Source organism: Meles meles, chromosome 2 (genome assembly GCF_922984935.1).
Source record: "Meles meles chromosome 2, mMelMel3.1 paternal haplotype, whole genome shotgun sequence".
Lineage (NCBI taxonomy): Eukaryota > Metazoa > Chordata > Mammalia > Carnivora > Mustelidae > Meles > Meles meles.
Window position 1 is genome coordinate 70,068,391 of NC_060067.1, and position 25,074 is coordinate 70,093,464.

General features: G+C 51.1%; 1 protein-coding gene across 1 annotated transcript in view; it reads right to left on the minus strand.

Annotated features, from left to right (window-relative positions):
* The window catches only part of PDE6B (phosphodiesterase 6B), a 33,215-nt gene extending 10,979 nt beyond the window's left edge, over window positions 1-22,236 (minus strand). The window contains exons 1-6 of the mRNA XM_045996885.1: window positions 21,769-22,236; window positions 17,347-17,499; window positions 16,945-17,034; window positions 1,610-1,750; window positions 1,444-1,518; window positions 51-115 (exon numbers count right to left, since the gene is read on the minus strand). Coding sequence (XP_045852841.1) covers window positions 51-115; window positions 1,444-1,518; window positions 1,610-1,750; window positions 16,945-17,034; window positions 17,347-17,499; window positions 21,769-22,236 — 992 coding nt within the window. The remainder of the gene's footprint in view (window positions 1-50; window positions 116-1,443; window positions 1,519-1,609; window positions 1,751-16,944; window positions 17,035-17,346; window positions 17,500-21,768) is intronic.
* Between the last annotated feature and the right edge of the window lie 2,838 nt (window positions 22,237-25,074).

Here is a 25,074-nt window from a genome sequence, read left to right on the forward strand (position 1 = left end):
GAGGGTGCTCTGCCTTCAGGTGATGCTTCTCCTAAGACCCTGGCACTTACGGGATGACCTTGATGTCTTCCTTGCCATGGAGGATATAGTCGATGACTTTGTAGAAGACGATTTCCTGCAAAATGGACCACAGCAGTCGTGAAGGGCTCCCTGGGACAGCTCCCCTGTGGGAACCTCCCTGAGGGTGAGAGGAGCTACCCAGGTGTCGTACTGGACGTGCATTTGCACACAGAGCACACACCACACCCCCAGAGTTACACACAACCTCAAGGCATACGTGGATTTGCACACATGTGCCCACACAATTATACACAACCACACATGGACATGCAATCATGTACCCACAATTACACACCTCACATGCACACATTTTGGATGCCACACGTGTCCACACGCTTACACACAACCTCACATGTACACATGGATGTGCACACATGCACCCACATAGTTACACACAACCTCACATAACACATGGACACGCGCACATGCGCTCACACCCACAGTGACATGCCACCTCACATGCAAACATGGACATGTACATGTACACCCACACAGTTACACACAACCTCACGTGCACACATGGACGTGCACACCTGCACCCACACAGTTACACACAATCTCACGTGCACTTTATGTACACACACACACAGACCATCACTGACACTCATGGGACACACAATTCACATTTGGTTTGCATTTGTCCTCATTCTGTCTGTGTTCCACGAAGCCCACACACAAATTGGGTCCAGGACTCCTTCAAATGTATGCACACAACCCGCCCAGGCCAGTACACACATATACAGACACAAAAACACTCAACTGTGGCAAGTCATGGTCACAGCCGAGCCATGAACAGGGACTCTTCTACACACTTGGCTCACAATCCTGTGAGGAAGGCCCAGTTATCAGCCCCATGTGACTGGTGGGCAGACTGAAGCATGGCCAGGCGTGGTAGTGTGTGCCAGATTGGGTGTACAATAGTGACAGAGGTATCTGCCCCTGCTCCCATGCCCTTTTCACACTGCCTTTCTCATGCCCATGCACACAGGTGTGCACCCACATGTGCACACACACGTATACATGGTTCCACATGGGAGGTGCTCCAGTGATTTAAGGGTGGGGCAGCAGGAGGACAGATGCTGGTCATTCTCACTGGGCTGATAACCCTCTCAGGAGATCTGCACCCACCCCAACCTGGCCCCAGAACATGGGCTGGAGTCACTGGGGACAGCAGACAAGCACTCAGAGACTGCCCTCCTGAGCAGTCAGGTAACCAGCTGGCCCACAACCATCTGTCCCCACAGCCCCACATCCTCTCTGTAGCCCTCCCTCTCCCACCCTTGGTCAGGTTGGCACAGGCCCCTTCCCCACTCTGGAGTTGTAGTTGGAGCCAGGGAAACCGAGGCACATGGGCTTGGTCTGTCCCCCTCCACCATGACTCACACGGCCGTCGGGTGTGCGTGGGCCTGAGTATGGCTGGGCTTCTCCCATTAGCACAGGCCACACGTCAAAGAATTCCTGAGCAGAGAAGAGAAGGGACAGAGTTAGTGAGTCCTCACAGGAGCAGGACAAGGCTGGCCAGGAGTCCCGTGGAGAACTGAGGCCTTACCTTCTCCTTGGTCATGTCCAGGAGGCCCACTGAGTACCGGTCACAGTTCAGATACGCACGCACGGTGTAGAAGGCCTTGTGGAATTGCCTCTCGATGTCTGTCAGTTCCTCAAACACCTTGTTAGCTGACCACAGCAGCACCTGCGGTGGGGGGGGGGCACAGCTGTGAGCCTGTGGCCACACACACACACACCTGGGTGACAACGGCAGCAACTGGGGGGGGAACGCCTGTGAACCTGCGGCCCTCCACACCTGGGTGACTACAGTAGCAGCTGGGGGAGGCACACCTGTGAGCTTGTGGCCACTCCTCACCATCCACACCTATATGACCACAGCAGCACCTGGGGGGGGGGACACCTGTGAGTCTGTGGCCACACACACACACACACACACACACATCTGGGTGTGTCCCCCCACTGTAGTAGCTGGGGGGACACACCTGTGAGCCTGTGGCCACCCCTTCTCCCCACATGTGTGACCACAGCAACACACGAGGGGGGGATACCTTTGGGCCTATAGTCACACACACACACACACACCCCTATGTGACCACAGCAGCAGCTGGGGACACAGCTGTGAGCCTGTGACCATACACACCCCCAACACCTGTGTGACACCCAACACACATGTACGCATGCATCTGACCACAGGGACACTGGTGATGGTACCCTCCCGATAGCATCTCCACAGAGTCCCATCGCCCATGGTTTCATCCACGCACACGACTACCTGCTCCTTGACCCAGGTGCCCTGAAACCTCTTGGAAGGTAAAGCCTCCAAGATTTGGCTGCATCATTGCCACTCACTGTCTGGTGCCGGCCTTAGGCTGGGTTAGTGAGTGAAAGAGTGAATGCATTAAAATTTAAAGGCAAAACTCTGACCAACCTGCCTTCCCTAATCAGCCTTGAGAAGCTGGGTTTTGAGAGCACGGATGCATTGCATTTTGCATGCCACAGAATGAGTTGAGAGTGATAGTTCATTGACATGCTCCATGAGGCCCTGGCCAGACCCTTCCCAGGACATTGACCCACAACTGAACACCAGGCTGCTGTTCGGGCTTACTGGCCAAGCTCAGAGGAACTCCGTGAGGCTCTCCCCTCACCTGCCTGGTTCGAGTTTCTCAGTTTCCTCAGCCACTGCCCAAAGATAGGTGCCTTCAGGCTGCACCACTCACAACCTCCTGTATCTTCTGGCCTGTATCAAGTGTTGCCTGGTACCAAGCCTTTCCTGCCACCATGATTCTTCTTTGCATGGTTCCCCTCCAGCCAGCCCCTCTCAGGCCCTCTGCAGCTGCCCGCCCTTTGCTGTCACAGGCAGGAATGGGCTCTGGAGACCCCACTTGCCCTGGAGTACTCTCACCAGCAGGCAGCTTAATCCTAATGCTCTCCATTAGAGCACAAGGCTCATGGAGACCTCTTCCCAGTCACCACTCTCCATTGGTGGAGGATTTCCTGGTAGCCTGGCCCTGCCCTCTTTGTCCATTGGTCTCCAAGGCACTCCCATGTGCCATAAGCACTCACTCTGACTGACTACAGGGCCTTTGTACAAGGTCTGTCCTCTGCCTTCACAGCACTCATTCCAGGGCTTCCTCATCTTTGAGTCTTAGTCCAAAGTCATCTTTGGAATGCCTGTCCTGAACACTTGCCAAACCTGATCGTTACAACACCCTATTTCACTCTGACCTCATAGAGGCACAATCTCGTCTCCCCACTCCGCCACAAGCTCCATGAGGTGGAGCTTTTCCATGGTTAGCAGAGTACCTCACACCTGTGTGTTTGCTGATTGCAGGGAAGGCTGTGAGGTGTGAAGCTTTAAGGCAGACAGTCTGAATTCCAGGTCCTGGAGCCAGATGCCACTTGGACGTCTGGACATGCACAGCAGGGGAGGGCAGAAGTCTGTGTTCAGTCATGCTCTGCCCTGTGTCTCCTTCACTTTTGAGCTGCTGGCTTTGTGCCCCAGTCCTCCCTGCCTAATGGCCCGGATACAGAACTCTTTACTCTTTTTCTTCACACCTAGTGAGTAAGGGTGCTGGTCTGCTTCTCTTCAGCTCTGTGACCTTAGGGAGGTCAGCTAACTTCCAGGCCTCAGTCTCCCCACCTGTAAAATGGGTATAATGATGTTTTTCTCTCAGGATGCTGGGAAGAATGGTGGAACAGGAGTCAGGCTGTCAGAAGAGTGTGTGGCTTTTAGGAGTCCCATGTGTGAGTATGCATACGAGTGTGCCATGAATGTGTTAATCATCTGTGTGTCTAACTCACAGATACTCCCTGAGCTCCCCCTGTGTACAAAGCCCTGGTTAGGACCAGAAAACACACCAGAGCGGTAAGAATGAGGGGAGGCCAGCTGCGTAGAGCTATCTGGGACAGCTGGGGATCTCATGATCCTGCTGAGCGCAGGGAGGGGGTGTGTCTGGGCAGCACATCTACTTTTTGAGCTGCCTGAATACTTTGGTGTCCAAAGCCTGTCCCCAAGAGGAAGACAATGGGGAGGAGGAGGCCTTGTACCTCATAGCACAGCACCTAAGGAAGACCCTTCCTGACCCTCCACCTCGTCCCATCCTTCCCTCCTGGCAGAGCACCTCTTGTCACACCCTAAGCCTCCCCTACTCCCATCAGACCAGGGACTAGTCATCACGTGCTCGTCTTTGCTCCAAAACAGGTTCTCATTTGGCCCTGAGGAAATAGGAGAGCTCAGTGGGTCTGAAGTCAGGGAGCCTGGCTCACCGGGGGCCTCATCCCCTCCTCTATCTTCCTGTTTCCTTTTTAGCTTTCTGAGTTGAGTCTGGCGCACACAGTGAGCAAGTGAGGTGGAACACAGCTGGATGAATTTTCATGCCAGCACGCACCTGTGTCGTCAGGATTTAGAGCACCCCGTCAGCACAACCCCCTCCCCGTCCCTGCCAGGCTCTTCTGAGCTCCGGCTCTGGAGTGTTCTGGGGCTTCATCTGGGCATCTTCATGCAGTGCCTCTCCTGCGTCACTCTGGGGTGCTTCTTCCTGAATCTCCAGTTCTTTGGGCCTCCTAGACACCCTTGCAACCTGGGACATTCTGAGTCTGCTCCTACTCATCCCATTCCTAGGACAGCCTCCTCCTGCCCCGGACTCCAGACCAAGGAGGTCCCTGACCCTGGCTGACATCCTCCATGTTGCTTGCTAGAGATTAGCAGGCCAGGACCCTCAGGGAGCAGCCATAAGGGTCAGGGGATGGGCCTCAATCTTCCCTTCCTCTTTCCTTCCTTCCATACTTTCTTCTTTCCTTCCTTCTTCCCTCCCTCTCTTCCTTCCTTCATTTTTTCTTTTTTTTAAAAAATATTTTATTTATTTATTGGACAGAAAGAGAGAGATCACAAGTAGGCAGAGAGGCAGGCAGAGAGAGAGAGAGAAGGAAGGGAAGCAGGCTCCCCGCCGAGCAGAGAGCCTGACGCGGGGCTTGATCCTCGGACTGTGAGATCATGACCTGAGCGAAGGCAGAGACTCAACACGCTGAGCCACCCAGGTGCCCCATCCTTCCTTTTTTCTTAAGCAGACTCCACACCCAATGTGGAGCCCGATGTGGGGCTTGAACTCACGACCCTGAGATTAAGACCTGAGCTGAAACTAAGAGCTTGCTACTCAGGTACCCCTGGCCTCAGTCTTTCAAGAGAAGTTAGAAACTCAGATTCTTAAGTGAAATCTCTTCTTTAAAATATAGGAAATTTGTTGAGTCCTACTAGGACCTTGTGTGGCTCAGCAAGGGCCTCTGCCCTTCCCTGTCCCCTCTTTCAGGGTACAACTCACATCTCATCTTCTGGACCTTGACCTCTCCCTGGGGAGTGGTTACCCCTTCCTGACCTTAAGCCTGTGTCTGCTGTCCTCAGCACACAGCACACCAGTGCCAGCCCTTGTGATGTGAACCAAACCGTAGGTGCTTGAGTGACCAGGAGCCATGGTCAGCTGGGTGCTGAGGTGTTGCCCTTCACAGAGTCATGCTTCAAAATGGGAAACCTGGGATAAAGGTGAGGGGTCCCCTGGTGACTTTAGAAATAAGGGGCATCCCATTGCATTTGGGGACAGACAACACAGAGGCCTGCAAAGCCTCTGGAAGGGAAGGCTGGCCTTGCGAGGCCCAACCTGACACTCACACTCCAGGCGGGCGGTGTCAGGTTGCCTGGGGTGTGGGGGGCAGACAGGAAAGGTGGCCTGGTGAACTGTAGTCGGCCTCGGGTCCCAGAGCTCTTACTGAGTGGTGAGCTCCTGAGAACTGGTTGTCCAACCATCAGGAATTTTGAGGGCCAGTCATTAAACCCAGCCATTATTAAAGTTAAATGATGTGAGTTTAAAAATTAAGAAAATTATATTAGGACAAGGGCATAAGTATGCAACTTCATTGTTTCCTTGTTATTTCACTGTAGTTCACTGTTATCCATGCTCCTGGGTTATTTATGGTGGAAAGATGATCTGCACCCTGGTGCGTCTCTTCCCGACTCTGTGTTCAGCAACACCACAGTGGGGGCTTCACGACAAAGCCAGCTGGTACTGCCCAGGGTCGAGAGGCCTGCCAGCCCCTCCTTGTTGTTTTCTGACCCACATGCTTTGACTTCTGAGTGTCTTCACCTGTCCACATGACAAGAATATGAGGCCAGCAGTTGAGCATGTGTGCTGTCTATATGGCCTTCAGAAACTGTCCTGCCCTGGGAGGGGACAGGACTCTGGTCTTCACACTGAGCCAGCAGGCCATGGTCACACAGACAGCCTAGAAGGTCAGAGAGGCCGGAGTCCTCACCAATGGGGTCCTTCATCTAGCTTTTGGTGCAATCTGGACTGTTGGGCAGTGGGAATCATTCAGCTAAAACTGGTCAGTTTGACGCAGTAGATCAGGGAGAAATTCCAACATCCCTGGCCAAACCTGATGTTTACCTTGTAGCTTCTGTTGCCTCTGACCAAAGCGGCTTAGCCTCTTTCAGGAAGGGATTGACAGGAGCCCCTGCGTGGAGCCTGCAAGAAGGGTGGTCAGTAGTTCTTGCCTGGAGGATGGAGGGCTGGTTTGAGGGACTATAGCCCTGCTGAGGGGTTGTTAGGACCTTGGAAAGCTGCTGAGGTTTGAGGAGGGCGGGGACAAGCTGTGCAGGAGAACTGCTTTAATTCCCAGGTGCCTGCTTTCCTGCAGCACAAGGAGGAGAGAAAGAAAGGACCAGGGGCCAGGCTTAACTGGAAGCAGTTTGGGTGCCAGTCTCTAGTGACTGGCTGAAGTTCGGTCTCTTTGGAGAGAAATGTAGATCTACCTCTCTACAAAAAGGGGTTATGAAGTAGAGCCCCATGCTTTGTGCAAATTAATTAGGGTTCTTAAAAATGTTGCTGATAGTACGAGGTATCAGAAACAGTTTTCTAACTGGACTAGGTGATGTCTGAGCAGGAAATCAAAGCAACAACTACACATGGACGTCCATGGTGGAGCTTTCACTTCAAGTACGTCTGTATACTTGTGTGGTCTGAGCAACCGGAAACAATGCATTTCCAGACAGTCCGTGTTCCCTAAGCTTTGGCAGTTCACTTCCTGGATGATACTTATTACCTGGTTTAGATCTGGGATAGCTAGACAACAGAACAGATAAAAATCCCTGAGTCTTAGAATTCACTTCTAGGTGAGGGCAGGGGGATCTAAAACATGAGCATCATGAACCACCATATGGCTTGTTACGAGGAGATGTAGGGAATACAGAGGAAATATAGGAGGCAGGGTTAGGTAGGGAATGTGGGGCTTGAACAGGGATACTCAGGGCGGGGGAGATCTCTTTGCAGAGGAGCCACAGGTGTGTGGAAACAGTGTTCTTGGCAGAGGGACCTGCAGGTATAAAAGGGGACAATGGCTATGGGGGACAAAAGCTGGGATGGAGCAGGGGGTGGGGAGAGACAGAAGCAGGGGAAGAGGACTGCAGGGGAGTCCCTGAGGCCACTCAGTGACATGACCTAAGTTTTCAAAGTACGGCTCTGACTGTTGAGTGGGGGTGGGCTTGACAAGGTGCAGAAGGAGAAGGATCCTGAGATGTGTCCATGATCTTGGCAGACTGGGCCCTGATTTGTATCTATAAAGGGGAGCAGTCAAGCAGGGGTAGTTGGAGAGGAAAGTGGAGGCTGTCATGAGACACGACAGGCAGAGAATTAAAAATCTGGCTTCCCCTGAGATGTGACTTTCCTGGACAGAACTGCATTCCCTTTCCCCCCACCTCTGGGCAATACCACATGGAGGGAAGTGTGTGTGGTGGGACAGGGCCAAGAAAACGCTCCAGACTTGCCTCTCTAAGGCCCGCACCTGGGATGCATGGGATGGGCTTTGAATCCTGGCCTGAAGTCACTGTTTTGGAGATGCTGCTGATAAGAAGTGGGGAAATGTTCTCACAGCAACTAAATTAAGGGGCCTGACTGAGAGGAAGCTGCATTATCCATTCCCGGGAGAAGAGGGACCTACAGAGCAGGGACAGACAAAACAAGAGAAACTCAGAACATCTGCCCCAAGGGAAGTGGGCTAGACCCTGCCACGTCAGAGGGATACATAGAGAGGGTGTTTGAAGAAAAATGGCAGGAAACTCCCTGAATTTGATGAAATACATAAATATCAACACCCAAGAAGCTCAACACACACCAAGACACATTATAATCAAACTGTTGAAAGCCAAGACAAAGAAAACCTTGAAAACAGCGAGAAAAGTGACTTGTCATATATGAGAGATCCTCACTAAGGCTGTCTGCAGATTTCTCATTAGGAATCTTGTTTGGTGGTCAGAAGGCAATGCGTTGACATAACCAAAATGCTAAAATTAAAAAAAAACCTGTTCAAAATTAATTGAGAGAGAAATGAAGACATTCCCAGGTAAATAGAAGCTGAGTGCATTGGTCAGGACCTGCCCTGCAAGAAATGTGAAAGGGAGTCCTCAGTGGAAATGATGGACACAAGAAAGGGACTCACAGATGCATGAGGAAATAAAGATTTCAATAAAAGTAAATACATGGGCAATTATAAAAGCTAGCATTATTGTAACAACAAAAGCTAGAAAACATTGCTGAAATAAATTAAAGAAGGCATAATTAAATAGAAAGACAGGCCTTAGTCATGCATTGGAAGACTTAATATTGTTACAATATCAGTATCACCCAAAGGGACCTAGAGATTCAATGTAATCCCTATCAAAATCTCAATGGTTTTTGCAGAATAAAAAAAAAATCCTAAAATGCGTATGGAATCTCAAGGGCCCTGAATAGCCAATCTTGGAAAAGAAGAACAAAGAGGAGGACTCATACTTCCTGAACTCAAGACTGGTTACAAAGCTACCTTAATCAAAACAATGTGATTCTGGCATCAAGACAGACAAATAGATCAGTGGAATAGAATAGAGAGTCTTAAAATAAACCCTCACATAAAGGGTCAAATGATTTTCAACAAGGGCTCCGAGATCATTCAGCGGGGGGAAAGTTAGTTTTTGAACAAATGGTGTTGGGAAAACTGGATATCCGTGCAAAAGAATTGAAGTGGATCCTTAGCTCACATCATTTACAAAAATTAACTAAAAACGAATGAAGGACCTATAAGACCTACAACTATAAAACTCTTAAAAGAAAACATAGGGCAAGAGCTTCTTGACACTGGGTTTGGCAATGGTTTCTTGGGTGGGGCAAGAAAGACCCAGTGAACAAAAGAAAGAAAATAGATAAATTGGGCTTTCTGAAAATTCAAAACTTCTGTGCATCAAAGGTAAAAGGGGAACCCACAGAATGGGAGAAAATATTTTTAAATCATATATCTCGTAAAGGGTGAATACGCAGACTATGTAAAGAATCCCTAAAACTCAACAACAAAAAACCAAATAACCAGATTAAAAAATGGGCAAAGGACTATAATAGACATTCCAAAGAAGATACACAGATGGCCAATATTCGCATGAAAGGATGATCAATATTACGAATCACTGGGGCAATGTAAACCAGAACTACAATAAAGCACCACATCATACCCATTAGTATGGCTACAATAAAAACACCTAGGAAATAACAAGTGTTGGAGAGAATGTGGAGAAATTGGAACGTTGGGCACTGTTGGCGAAAACAGCAAATGGTGCAGTCACTGTGGAAAACAGTATGAAAGTTCCTCAAAAAATTAAAAATAGAACTACCCTATGACCCAGCAATTCCACATTTGGGTATGTACTCAAAAGACCTGAAAGCGGGGTCTCAAAGAGATGTTTGTGCACTCATATTCATAACAGTGTTATTCACAATAGTTAAAATGTGGAAGCAGCCCAAGTGTACATTGATGGATAAAAGGAGAGCAAAATGTGGTCTATCCAGATAACAGAATATTATTCAGTCTTAAAAGAAAGAAATTTGGACACGTGCTACAAAATGGATGAAACTTGAGGACTTTATGTTAAATGAAACAAGCCAGTCACAAAAAGACGAGTACTGTATGATTCCCTTTATATGAGGTACTTCGAGTAATCAGAATCACAGAGGCAGAAAGTAGAATGATGGGTGCCAGGAGCTGCGGACAAGGGGACTGGGGAATTAGTATTTAATGAGGCTAGAGTTTCAGCTTGGGAATATGTAAAGAGTTCTAGAGATGGATGGTGTGATGGTTACACAATATGAATGCACTTAAAGCACTGAACTGTAGACTTAAAAGTGGTTAAGATAGTAAATTTTATGTTAGGTGTATTTTACCACAATAAAAATAATGAGGAAAACAGTAAAGAGAAGGAGAAATATATACTATGCTAACACCAATCAAAAGAAACCTGCAATGACTGTTACCAGTTGTAGACAAAGCAGACTTCAGAAGAAGGAACATTATCGGGGTAAAAAGGGACATTACATAACGATACAGAGGGTCATTTCTCCAAGGAGATAACATCTTTAGTGTGTATAGACCTAACTATAGAGCATCAAATTACATGAAGCAAACACTGATAGAACTTGAGGAAGCAAGAGATAAACCCACTAGTTGGCTGACTTCCATGCTCTTCTTTCAGTATCTGGTAGATCCAGCAGGCAGGAAATCAGTACGACCTCTGCATCCAACAACAGCAGACTATATGTTCTTTCAAGGTCACATGGAGCACTCACCAAAACAGACCATATTCTGGGCCATAAAACATATCTTTGTATTATTATACTGCAGTAGAATTAAACTAGAGATCAGAAATTAAACAGAAAGTAGTTGGAAAATTCCAAAATACATGAAACAGAACTCTTCTAAATAATACATGGGTCAAAGAAGAAGTCTCCAAGGAAATTTATAAAGAGTTTGAAGTACATGAAAACAAAAATACAGCTTGTTGAGGTTTGTGGAATGCTGTGAAAGTGGTGCTTACAGGCATGCTGACAACATCGAGTGAACATAGTAGAGGAAAAGCAAGATCCAAAATCAATAGTCTAATTTCAGGAAACTAGAAAAGGAAAATCAATTTAAGCCTAAAGTAAGCAGAAGGAAAAAAATAAACACTGAGAACAACACTAAGCCCCAAAAGGTAACAACTTAGATAAAATGAAGTTTTCAATGCCTTCAAAGACACAAACTACCATCACCCATATAAGGTGAAATAGAATCATCTGAACAGAACTGTGTGTTAAAGATATTGGAATAATAATTAATAATCCTCCAAGAAGAAAGCGCCCTTCCTTGATGAACTCATTGGTGAATTCTACTTAACATAGGTAGAAGAAATTATGCCAAATTCACTACAATCTTTTTTAAAAAATAGAAGCAGAGGGAACTCTTCTTAACCCATTCTATGAGGCCAGCATTACCTAATACCAAAACCAGATAAAGACATCACAGGAAAGAAAAACTACAGACCAAAATCTCTTATGAACATAGATGCAAAAATTCTTTTTTTTTTTTAAAGATTTTATTTATTTATTTGACAGAGAGAGCGATCACAAGTAGCCAGAGAGGCAGGCAGAGAGAGGGGAAGGGGAGAAGCAGGCTCCCTGCTGAGCAGAGAGCCCCATGCGGAGCTCCATCCCAGGGTCCTGGGTGGCTCAGTGGGTTAAGCCTCTGCCTTCAGCTAGGGTCATGATCCCAGGATCCTGGGATCAAGCCCCGCATCGGACTCTCTGCTCAGCGGGGAGCCTACTTCCTCCTGTCTCTCTCTGTGCCTGCCTCTCTACCTACTTGTGATCTCTGTCAAATAAATAAATACAATCTTTAAAAAAATATATTACCAAAACCAATCCAATAAAGTATAAAAATAAGTATAATCCATGAGTAAGTATGACTTATTCCAGGTCTACATGGCTGGCTCAACATCTGAAAATCAGTATAATCCACCATGTTAATAGGCTAAAGAAGAAAAATAACATGTTAATATCAATTGATGGAGAAAAGTATTTTATAAAAATCCAAAAATCATTCAGAATAAAAACTCTGCCAAATAGAAATAAGCTTCCTTAGCTAGATGAAAATTCTACAAAACCCTTCAGCAAGCATCAAACTTAATGGTGAGAAACTAGATGTTTCCCTCCTAATATTGGAAATATGTCAAGCATGTCCCCTCTCACCAGTCCTATTCACATTGTACTGGAATTCTGAGCAAGTACAATAACATAAGAAGAAATACTACGTAGATAGATTGAGAAGAAAGGAATAAAACTGTCTTTGCTTGCAGATGACATGATTGTCTATGTGAAAATACCAAGGAATCAATTTAAAAAACCTTCCTGGAACTAATAAATAATTGTTTTAAGGTCACAGGATACAAGGGTAACATACAAGTCAGTCACTTTTCTTCATATCAGCAATACATAACTGGAACTTGAACTTAAGAACACAAAACTACTTATATTAGCATAAAAATAAAATGCTTAGGTACAAATTAACAAATGCAGTCCCAGTTAAAATACCAGCAATCTATTTCGTGCGTATGGCAAACTGATTTTAAAGTTTATACTGAAAGGCACCTCCCCCGACCCATGGAATAACCAGCATAATACTGCAGAAAAAAAGTTGGAGAATTGATATTTCTGATTTCAAGACTACAAAGCTATAATGATCAAGACACTATGGTATTAGTGAAAAAATAGATGCATAGATCAATAAAGCAGAATCGAGAACACAGAAACAGAACCGCACAACTGCAGTGTGAAGGAATAAAGGCAATTTGATGGAGAAAGGATAGTTTTGCAAATTTGATATCCATATGCAAGCAAGTGTATCTAAATCCAGACCCTACAGCTTTCATAAATACTGACTCATAGACCTAACTATGAAACTCCTAGAAGATGACATGAAAGAAAATTTGGTTGACCTTGAGTTAGTTTGGTGATGAGATTTATTTTTTTTTAAGATTTTATTTATTTGAGGGGCGCCTGGGTGGCTCAGTGGGTTAAAGCCTCTGCCTTCGGCTCAGGTCATGATCCCAGTGTCCTGGGATCGAGCCCCGCATTGGGGTCTCTGCTCAGAGGGGAGCCTGCTTCCTCCTCTCTCTCTGCCTGCCTCTCTGCCTGCTTGTGATCTCTGTCTATCAAATAAATAAATAAAATCTTTAAAAAAAAGATTTTATTTATTTGATATATATAGAGAGATCACAAGTAGATAGAGAGGCAAGTAGAGAGAGAGGGGGAAGCAGGCTCCCTGCTGAGCAGAGAGCCCGATGTGGGGCTCGATCCCAGGACCCTGAGATCATGACCTGAGCCGAAGGCAGAGGCTTTAACCCACTGAGCCACCCAGGCGCCCCGGTGATGAGGTTTTTAAAAGAAGTTATTATTGTGATTCCAGTTAGTGAAACCCAGTGCTGTACTAGTTTCTGGTGCACAATACAGTAACCCAGAACTTCTGAACAACACCGGGAGCTCGTCACCACAAGCGCTCTCCTTAGTCCCCATCACCTGTTTCACCGCACCCGACCCCGCAACAGTCAGTGCGTTCTCTATTGTTTTTCTTGGTTTTTCCCCTTTGCTTGTTTGTTTGCTTCTTAAATTCCACATACGAGTGAAATCTTATGGTGTTTGTCTTTCTCTGACTGATTTTGTTTAGGGTTATACTCTCTAGCTCCACACATGTTGCTGCAAGTGGCAAGATTTCATTCTTTTTAAGGGCTGAATCCTATTCTATTCTATTTGTCTCACATCTACTTTATCCACTCGTCCACCTTTTGATGGTCATGGTAATGAGTTTGAAGATGCAACTATACTTTGTGAAGGAAAAGTTAGTAAGGTGGACTTCATTAAAATTTAAAACTTTTGTTTTCCCAAGTGCAGTGTTAAGAGAATGAGGAAACAAGTTATATCCTTGGAGAAAATATTTACAAAACACACATCCAATAAAGGGCTTGTATTCAAAATTTATGAGAACTGTAAACAATAAGGAAACAGAAAACTAATTTAAAAATGGGTAAAGATCTGAACAGACACCTCACCAAAGAATAAGATACAGATGGGAGATAAGTATATGAAAAAATGTGCAATAATATGCATCATTAGGGAATTGTAAATTAAAACAAAAATCAGATCCATCAATTAGAATGACTAAAACCTAAGTAGCTGACAGTACCAAAAACTGACGAAGTTGAGGTGGCGGAGCCATCGGACTTCTCATTCATTATCAATGGAATGCAAAATGACACAGTTGCTTTTTGGCAGTTTTTCAGAAAGTTAGATACAGTTATACCGTATCATCCAGCAGCTGCACATCTTGCAGATGACATGATATATATATCTGGTATATACTTGACTGAACTGAAAACTCACACACAAACCTGCACACAAATGTTTATAGCAATTTTATTCATAAATGCCCCAAACCGGAAGCAATCAAGATGTCCTTTCACAGGTGAATGTGATACATCCGGACAATGGAGTATTATTCAGCTCAAAAAAGAAATGAGCTATCAAGTCAAAAAAGGCATGGAGGAGTCGTAAATGCATCTTACTAAGGGGAAGAAGTCGATCTGAAACAGCTACACACTGCATGGTTCTCACTCTATGACATTCCGGAAAAGGCAAACCGGTGGAGGCCGCAGAAGGATCAGTGGCTCCCAGCGGCTCTGTGGCGCTGGGGACGAGAGACGAGCGGGTGGGGCACAGGGGAGTTTTAGGGTGGCGAAATTATTCTGCAGGGTACTGTAACAGTGTAGACCTGTCGTGATGCATTTGTTAGGTCTGTAGAGGTTTACTGCACGAACAACAGCCCCTACAGTGCTGCAAGGAGACCGTCCTCTAGCAGGCTGGGGGATTCCATGAAAGAATGCAGACTCTGACTAGAGAACCAAACTGTACACTTGGAACCACCTCACTGAAGGAGGTGGGGGAAAGGGGCTGACTGAAGCATTTTTGGAAATGAGCAGGGTCTTTAAGACTAACGAGAAAAGGGGTTGCCCGTAAACACTGTCCTCTGCTTGATAAAACTGTCTCCAATGGGGGATGGGGTAGCGGTTCTGTGCTTGCTGTGCCCACACTGGGACTGAACAGTAACGTGGATGAGTGGTGGAGGAGGGGAGCCAGGGGTCTCGCTGTCAGAATGGAGACCTGCATCCCAGCAAGTGGGGAAGCCAGAATGATCCGTGTGGTGACAGGTCATGTTGGAAACACCAGCAAGAAGGCAAGTCTAACTTTTGTGGATTTGTGCTTATGTGTAGAACTATTTGCAGATGTGTCCATGCACAGGCTTGTATGTACACCCCAGTAGCCAAGAGCACACCCAGTGCCCAGATCTCTGCTTCTAAGACCTCTCCCCAGTTAGAGCAGCGGGCTCCTTGGGGAACTGCTGATTCCAGGGCCAGATGGGAAATATACAAATGAGTCTGGAGTGTCTGGTTGTGCCAGAACATACAGGGTGTTTAACACCCTCCACCCTGGAAACTAGCAAATTCACCCATCCGCCAATGAAACACACAGAAAACACCCCAGAGTGACGGGGTTGACGGGTTTTGTTAGGTGGCCTGGGAATGGCTACAGTCAGAACACACTGAACAACAAAATCAATCAAGTTGACCAGGGTTATAACCTAAACACCCATGACGCCAGAGGGATGTAAACAAATGATAATATAAACTATTAGAAGTGTGAAAGGAGACACATTTCTGGTGGAGAACCCTGTTCGTGCAGTGTGGGGCTCACAGTGACTTCCCCCTAAAGAGAACAGTGCAGCTGGGGTCCTTTCTAGAAACCAGTCTCATGTGTCAGGCCAGCCTCACAGCCCTTCACTGCTCCCTACTTGGCCCCGAGCCCTGCCTGACCAAGCCCCAGCTGTGCCAGCACTTCCTCCAAGGCCTCAGGCCATATTCTTCCCTCTGCTCGGGGTACCCTCTTGTCCTCCCCCAAGAGTCTTCCCACTGCCCCTGCTGCACAGCCATGGCCTGTGGGAGGTATCGCTCTCAGGCTTTTGTTTTCTTTCCCAGTCAGTGGGGCTGGCCTTGGTCAAAAGATACTCTCAGGGGATCCCAGATCCCCGGCTCAGGCTGCTTCTTCCATAGCTGGTGGGTCAGGAGAAGGAACCCAAATAGCCTTTGTAGATGCTGACACAAGCAGAGGAACCTCTCATCATTTTAAGCAAGTTTACGGCCGCTGACCAGGATGCACATAGCATTTGCAGATGGAACAGAAAGTGGGGAGGGTGTGGAGTGACCAGGTCACCCTCCACATCTTCTAAGGCTCAGCCTGGAGGCCACATCTTTATAGCTTTCCCAGCTCCAGGCCCAGAGGGACAAGAGCTGCCTTTTTGTCCTCTCCCAGGGCCCACACACTGTCTTCCAGGCCTCCAGTGAGAGGGAGACTGAGGTAGGAGGACAAAGAAGGGACCTACCTCCTGTGCCCGCCAGCTCTGTATCCGCTCCCAAAACACAAGGCCCCACCTTGCTCCCATCAGGCCCCACACCCTCCTTGCTGGGAGAGAGGTGGGGGGAAGCAGATTCCAGCCGTGGAAGCAGTGGCGATCCTGTGCAGCTAGGGGCCAAACCCCCCAGGGCACTCTGCCGCCCCGTGGCGGAACCTCTGTCCCCGCTGTCCATTCGTCATTCACCCCAGCCCCTCCCGAAGAGGGTCTGCTGCAGCTTCTAAGGAGGGGTGGTGTCTGCTGCATTTGCAGGTGCCCACACCCACCTGGGTTGGGGGCGAGTCAGGGTGGGCAGATGGGATGAGAGAGCCAACCTCTCCTTGGGTCCCAGCTGCACGATGGCCCCCCGACACTGTCTCCCAGCAGTGGGCACCCTCGCAACATCACACCACAGCCATGAAAAGCCACAGGAAGCCCTGCAGCTGCGGGCCTTGAGTCCCCCAGGCTAAGCACCGCATTGTCTGTCCAGAGAGACTGGCACAGGGGTGGGGACACACTCGGATGTCCCCGAGGGCAGGCTGTGGGGGGGGCGGGTACCTGGCCGCGGCGCGTCTCACAGTTGTGCAGGTAGCTCAGGTGGTAGATCTTCAGGTTTAAGGTGCCAAAATTCAGGTATTTCAAGAAAACCTGAAACAGACATCACACCAACAGCGGTTAGAAACCCTGGTTTTTAGCAGGTGCCCAGGTGTGCAAGGCTGGAGAGGCACGCAGCTGCCTGGAACAGGACACTGCTGTCAGCACACACGGGCCCGTACACATGCGGAGACATACAGACGTGTAAAAGGGACACAGAGATGAGCTCAGCCAGCTAAGCTGAGGAGAGGTGTGCACACAGACACCGGGATAACACACACGTGCCCGCCAGGCACAGGACAGACCCGGGGACAGAGGTGGCCCACGCATAGAGGCTTGCACGCTCATGAGGCCCCCAACACTCACATCTTCGTCTTCACTTGTGAAACATGGGCCATCAAGCTTGTTCACGGCCATAATGACAGCCACAACGTCTTTGCCGTTCATGATGGGCGTGGCCAGAATGTTCTTCGTCATGTAGTCCGTCAGCTCATCCGCAAAGGGGCTGAAGTGGGGACACTGGGTAGCAAGAGGAGAGAAAAGAGAGGTCATCAGTTTGGGGAGCTCTGGCTTCCCTGTCCCCGGTGGGAGCAGGGCTAAGCTCCAGGCCACCGCCCAGGCCAGTGCTGAGCCCCAGGTGGCCCTGCCCCAGGCATCAGGAACCCAGGCAGTGTAAGAGCACATGGCCCGTGGCCTGTCCTTGCGTCTCCAAGTGGGGGGTTAGAGACCAGAGTGACTCCCCATCGGAGCCACTAACTCCAGCCCTGGATCACAGACTCTGCTGAGTCCTCACAAGGCCTGGGCTGTGGCAGGCCTGGGTCCTCCCACATCGGCTGTCCTCTGGCCAAGCCAGCCTCTTGGGTACCTCTGGAATCACCCATTTGCCTGTCCATAAGCCCCTTAGTCCAGACTACCCTCTCCTGCCTTCACTTGCCCTGGGGTCAGCCCCCACAGGCCAAAAGTGTGTTGGCTGAATAAAGGGTTAGTGTGAGTCAGGGTGGAGGGTCCTCTGCAGGTCTCCTGGGGCTGTGCTCCAATGAGCGTCTTCTCTGTGAGGCCCGTTGCCCACGTGATAAGGCATCTGTCCACTTGTGGGTTCTCAGGGCAGGTCCTGCTAGTCTCAGAGTTGCTTCCTGGGCCTCTCCTTGATGGGGGACTGGTCGAGGGGCTCTTAAGTTCCGTCTGTACAGGGAACAGGCCCAGGGGATGCAGTGTTACCACCCTTCCGGTGACTAGGACTCTGCCCTTCAGGGTGGGTGTGACTCTAGCTCCAGCCTCCTACTTCCTGCTATTTATTTACACGAGGCCAAAGTGACTCTTTGCAGAACTGTGGCGGACAGCAGAGTTGGACTGCCTGGATTAGAGGCCTGGACAGCAAGGACGGGATGGGCCTGTGCCCCTCTCCTCACTGGTCAGCTTGGCGTGAGTGAGAAAACCCCTGTAAATTCTGCCTCCATCTGTGATGATTATTTGTTGTCGAAGGAGCTCTTTTGGGTTTACTCAAGGACTGTCGGTCCTGGATGACTGACTCCATATGACCTCCCGTGTCTTCTCTGAGGCTCGGCCTCCTTGCAGCCGAAGGACGTTGCGTCCACTGTCCAGCCTCCTTTGCATGGGCAGCTGGGTCAGAGTTCAGGCCAATGGGAGGTCAGAAGAAGCCTGCTGGGGACAAGAGCAGTCCATGCTCTCGTGAAGGGGTGCATGTGTCCAGCACCCACTTGTCCCCTTTCCTCTCCTGCCTGATTACACCACCTGTAGCCACAGGGCCTCTGGCATCAAAAGGAAATCCATACGGGATTTCCGGAGGCGGCAGCGGCACCAGGTTCTGTGACACAAAGTGAGAGCTTGCGCGGGGCCCTGTCTCACTGCCTCACACGGCTGAGCGCAGGCATCTTCAGGGCTGTTTCCTTGTCCCCACGTTCCACGTTTGTGCTCTCTGGTCACCTTCCTGGCCCCTGCCACTTTGGGGTTCTTTGTCTTGGCTGTGCAGCCTGGTCTCCTGGCAGGCCCTCAGCTCTGCCCCAGACTTTCCTTCCTGCCCTTCAACTGCTTCCATCTGGGGTCCTGCACGGTGCCCCCTGCTCCCAGGTGTCCCGTGCCCTACTGCACAGCCCCTCTTGCTCCCGCCACCCTTGGGCCTTCACCCCATGGCCCATGGCTGGAGCCTCTTGGTGTGTCTGGAACAGCTCAGCAGCCCGCACACCCTAGATGCACAGTGAAGGGAACATCGGGAAGGTCCAGAGCAGGTTCTGGCCAGGAGCTGTGCTCTCTGAACAGGGTCACCCAAGGGCTGGGGTCCCCTGCATTCCACACCCTTGTCCCCTGTGCCTTTTCGCCCCCCCCCCCCCTGCATTTTTTACTCTACTGTCTCCGTATCAAGGCTCCCACCTAGCTTCTCTCCTGATTCAGACCCTGGAGTCCCAGAGCCCCACTCGGAGCCCCAACCACCTTCGGAGCAGTGGGCAACACCCCCACTCTCAGAAGCCCTGGAACCACAATGTCGGAGTAGGAACAGCCCCAGCCCATTGCATTTAAGCCTCATTCCCAAAACATCTGCGCTCTCGTTCCCCCATTCCAGGGCTTGGAACCCACCCACCACCCCATGAAAAAGGCCGTGCTGTCTGTCACCTTGGCACCTCCCTCCCCCCAGCTTCAGTAAGTCTAGGGGTCCTGTGACTGCTCTGAAGTACCCCCAGCCCTGGCCCCACTGCCTAGACCCTCATCATTGTCACCTGCAGCGACCACACGCCTGCTGGCCCATCTGTGTTCTGCAGGGTCAGCCTGGTGCTGCTGCCCTCCCCCCTCTTCTGAGCTGGCCTGAGTCCCTGAGCTTCGCCACAGAGCTGTGTCCCCAGTGACAGTCCAGCCTCCTTTGACCCCACAAGAGCTGCCTGATACAAATGGGGTCTGGATGCCTTGGAGACATGCTGGACCCTCGTGATGGGCTGTTTCTGGGCCTACAGCTCTTTGGAGGGGGCTCAGACACTACCACAGAGCCAGGACCTGGGTCTGGTCCTGCTCAGCCGCGTGGGGACCATAGCTGAGCCGTGTGTCCCCTCCCTGACCTATCAGGGCCTTCTGCCTAACTGCCTTGCCATGAGCCCTCAGGGGTCTTAAGAGCTGCGAGGTGGTGGTAGGGTGATGGGCAGCCCCCGGTGTCCTCCTCCGTGCTGCCTGCGAGGAGGCCGTGTCCCCCAGGCACATACTACTCTCCAGAAGCAGCCCCCATGCTCTTCTCATTGAGCGAGGAAGGTGCTGGAGTCTCAGACAGAGCAAGGCGCTCTGCCTCAGTTTCCCCTCTGAGGATAGCATGAGTCTGGATCCTGACACGTGCAATGCTTTGGTCTTTGTGACCCACTTAGCGGAAACTTGCTTTTTGGTTGATTTGACTCTGCTGTCAGTTCCACTGCATCTGAGATCAGCAAGACCCAGCAGAGCACCGAGGCTTGAGGCCAACACTGTGCCCCTCATCCATTGGGGAGAGATCAGAGTGGGCTGTCCTGATAGAAGTGGAAGGGTCTCGAGAGGTCAAGGCCTCAAGGAGGGGAAGGGCATAGGACCTAGAACAGCCCTGCCACCTGAACCTGACCTCACACAGCACAGGCTTGGGGGTTAGCCGGAGGATAGACCCCTGGGGGCTGAGGGGTCTGCCCAGACTCTGAGAAGGGAGGGGACAAGATTAAGGGAGAGAAGGGGCCGCGGAAGTTCCTCAGTGCACACCCCCCTACACCTCTCCCGGCTGCTGGATCCCTTCTCTTCCTGGGAGCTCAGGCTACTGATACTCAGATGCATGGGGTGACCTGTTTCTTAAAATGGAGTGAAGATGAAGCTAATCCCAGAGATTACTATATTCAGGTCGCTGGACCCAGGGTTGTTTAGAGCAGATAAATTTAAGAGGATTGCAATCACTTCCTTCCCAGGCCCCAGAGGGCCTGGGGGATGTGCACGTGTCTATTTGTCTCCAGGGACTAGGGGATGGTACTGTTTTAGGAGAAGTCCATCCTGGGGGCAATCCCTTCTGGATTCCTTCACAGAAAGTGGAAGGGACTGATCCAGCTCAGGGCTCCTGCCTCCCGCTTTCAGAGGCAGGGAAGGGAGAGGAGGGGAGAAGCCAGTGGCTCCTGTTCTCCCCCAGAAGCCACTTCCCTCGCCTTCTTATTGGAGCCCTTCATCCCCATGCTCACCTTGGGGTCCTCTGTCCCTCACACATACATCCAACAGGTATCTCCATCCCCCTAGCCCCACCCACCCTGGTGTCCACCCCAGAATTCCTGAGCTCCTAGTGCACTATCTCCACTCCTCCCTGCCTCCCCCCAACCCATCAAGACTCTGGCTTCCTGAATCTCAGCTCCATGCACTGCTGTCATTCCTTCCCACCAAGCCTGGACCAGCCCTGGTCTCCCTGCTGCTTCTCCCAAACCCCCAAACTTGCCTGCACCAGGAAGCAGCATGGCCTCATATGGGGTTGTGCGTTTTGGGTTCTGGAGTCCATTGGCCCTTCCTTTCTGGGCCTTTGCCCAGCCCCTGCTCTGACCCCTCCCTTCCCAATCCTCCATCCTGGGACCTGTGGGTCAAGGGGGCAGCAGGGCCTGCCCTGATCACCCTCCCAGCCAGCTCAAGGCTGGCTCCCTTCCTTTCTGCAAGCTCTGGCCCAGCCCACCCCTCTTCCCTGCTGCCCCAGGCTTCCCTCCTGAAAGCAGAGGTCCTAACATGTCCTGCCGGCTGACCCATTCCATGGGACCTGCAGGGACTCCTTGCCGACTCCACCAGTCGTGGCCCAGAACCCACCTCGGTCACGTCCTTGATGTTCACCATCTTCTTGGTCTGAGCCACATGACCCACGACTCCAATGTCCAGCGGGAAGACGATCTCAGAGTCAGGGGGTACCAGGCAGTCCTCCAGGACACTGTCCGGCTGCACACTGAAGAGGCGCGTGGCCAGCTCAGCCACACCATTGCGCTGGCGGTACATGAAGAGGCTGCAGCGGTCGGCGTGCAGGATTGTGCAGAGACGCCGCAGGATCTTGAAGACCACACGCTCCATGTTCACGCTCTCCTGCATGTCCTGCACCAGCTCAAACAAGGCTGCGCTCTCCTCCACCTGGCACAGCTCGCGGAAGCTGGTGCAGTCTGCTGCCTGCTCATCCTCGCAGGCGCCAGCCACATTCTCGGGGCTCAGCTTCTTCCCAAAGTACTCGTCTGTGAAGCTGGGGTTCTGGTCGAGGAACTGCTGCACCTGCTCCTCACTGAGGCTCATGGTGTCCCACTGCCTGTCTGGGAGACGTGGCTGGTCCCCAGGCGCATGCAGACTCCCAGCAAACACTGTCATCAGCAAAGCCTTTCTTAGTGACGATTACTGAGTCCTGGGAGGACACCAGCTGACTCACCCATGCCTGCCCCCCTCGGCTTAGATCCTGGACTTTGCACCACCCGCCCCTGGGAAAATCAGACCCCCTGGAATGGGAGCAGGTGGGTCACAGCTCGGGGGCTTCTGCCTGTGATAGGGGTCGTGGGCAACCAGTGGGGCACGCCCTTACACCTAATCCCACGGAGAGGGTAATCCCACAAACACCGTGACACTTTCTGCCTGGGGGATTGCCTGAGAATTCTGGATGGTCCAACAGGCAGCCCCACATCTCCTGGTGCTCAGACCTGGGCTCTGGTGTGCTGGGGAGGTGGGCACTAGCCCCACCTAGGGGAGAGGCAGGCAGCCCAGCCCTGGGAGGGAGGGGGGCCCCATGTAAGGTGCCAGAGGTCAGTGAGCGCAGCTCCCATGGCTCCCCTCTGATGGAGGGAAGTGGAAGGGGAGGAAGGTGGCTCAGCTTCCATTGTGGAGGTGGGACTACTAGATGGGTCTTGCAGAGACTTTCCCTTCTCTTTGATGGTGAGGGGGTGGCCTCATAGAGGAGGGATTTGCACGTGACAGTGGGTCACCTGAGTGCACAACAGAGCTTCTCTGTTAAGAGCTAGCACCCTTAGTTAGAATTTTTCTTAGTGAATCCCCGCCACACATCTTTTTCCTTGGCCTAATCCCTACTTACTTGGCACTCTATTCACACTGCTAGACCCTCTCCTCCCACAGAGTCCACACCACACGGCGGGCACTGTCATGTTGTATGGACAGGATTGTTCCTGAGCATCTGTGCTCAGGGACTGGCGTGCCTAGACAGCCGCTGGCGCCTCTCTCCTTATCCACCTGCCTGGGTGTTATACATATGCTAGCTTCTCTATGGGCGAAAAAGGTGTGACAAAGGGTTGTGTGTGGCAAAAAGGTTGGATTAAAGCTGTAGGATGTGCTCCATGTGTGTCTGACTCTCCAGCTGCTGGAGTGCCCTTCACTTCTCTCAAGAGACTGTGTGCACATGTATGCGCACGCACGATCATGTGTATACAGGCTGCACATGCATATACATGTGTGCAAGCGTGTGTGCACGTGGGCTGAGTGTACAAATGCATGCGTGTGGATGCGTGTGCTCCTGAACATGCATGGAGTGTGCAGGTGCATGCATGTGCATGTGGGTGGAGTGTATGAATGCATGTGTGTGCACGTGTGTGCATGTGGGTGGAGTGTATGAATGCATGCGTGTGCATGTGTGTGCACATGAACATGGGCAGAGTGTACAAGTGCATGTGTGTAGACGTGGGCGGAGTGTACAGTGCCTGCATGTGCACATGGGCTGTGTGTACGAGTGCATGTGTGGGCATGCATGTGTGTGTGCGTGTCGGTGGAGTGTATGAGTGCATATGTGTGCATGTGTGTGCACATGAGCAGAGTGTACAAGTGCATGTGTGTGCATGTGCACATCCACGGACAGCTGGAAGGCTGGGGGTAGGAGCTATGTCCATGGTGTGAGCCAGCTGTGCACATCACTCAGCAGAGCCTGGGTGGGCACCTGGCATTCTGGGCTGGCCTTTGGCAGCAGCAGCCATGGCCTTCTCCCAGAAACAGCAGCAGAACGGTGTAGCTGGGAGGACTTCGGGCCCCTCCAAGCCAAGGATCAGGAATCACAAACCAGGGGCCTGGACTGAGAGAAATGTTGAAGGTTTCCTCATGTTGCTTTTAAACCAGGATGTAGGATTTGTATGTGATTCTGAATTTTACTGCACTCAGCTGGTAAAGGTGTGTGTATGTGCATGCGTGAGTGTGCATATGCGTGCACACATGTGAGTGTGGGCATATGTGTGATGGTAGGGCCAGGGGCCTTCTTGTGGCCAGACACGTTTTCTCAGCACCAGCCTTGGTTCCGGGGGGTCTTTCCACGTGGGCTCCGGGCTGGCGCCTTGCAGCTGTGTTGGGCACAATGGGCCCAGCTGGCCGAGCGCCGGGCACAGGCCCTTGTGCTGTGACATTCCTGTCTCTGCTGAGTCACGCAGCAGACTCCTTTCAGGGACCTGCTCTGAGCATCCCACTTTTCCTAAAAATAGTGAGTTCTGCCTGGGGACCGGGGGAGAAGAGGGAGGCAGGTGCTGTGGGTGGGGTGCTGCAGTGCTTAGATTGGGGACCAGGGTTGGGCGTCCCCTTGCTCTGAATTCAGTCCCCAGACGGCTCCCAGAGCCTTCCAGTGTGTAGCAGCTCAGAGCTGCAGTCCAAGTGATGCCTGATGTGAGGGACATGCCAATGAGGTGGCTGTCCGGCTGAGGGGCCCAGGGCAGCAGGGTCTTTGGGGGGACACTTCCTAAATCCTCGGCCCACTCCACCCAGAGGCACACTCTCGGTGGCAACCACCTTCCCTGCTTCTGCTCCCCCAGTCCTGCCAGCTGGCTCCTTCCATGCAGGGCTGAGGGCATGGGGCCGAGGTGTGAAGTTCCCGTGCCTATGGAGCACGGGTGGCAGCCCTACTGGGGCGGGGAGGCCACCGGTGAGGGGTGCACCCATGTCTGGTAGCCGAAGGGCTAGGTCGCAGCCGTGGGAGTGACATGGCTGTGGGGTCAGAGGCACAACGTACTCAGGATTGGTGATGGGGGCTCCTTACAGAGTGGGTGGGGAGTGGAGGAGAGAGCTGGCTGAGGAACTCAGGGCATTATCGCACCACAGCCGGACACCTGGGGTGATGGGTGGAGCTCACGGGAGCTCAGAGCATGGGCATTCCCCCAC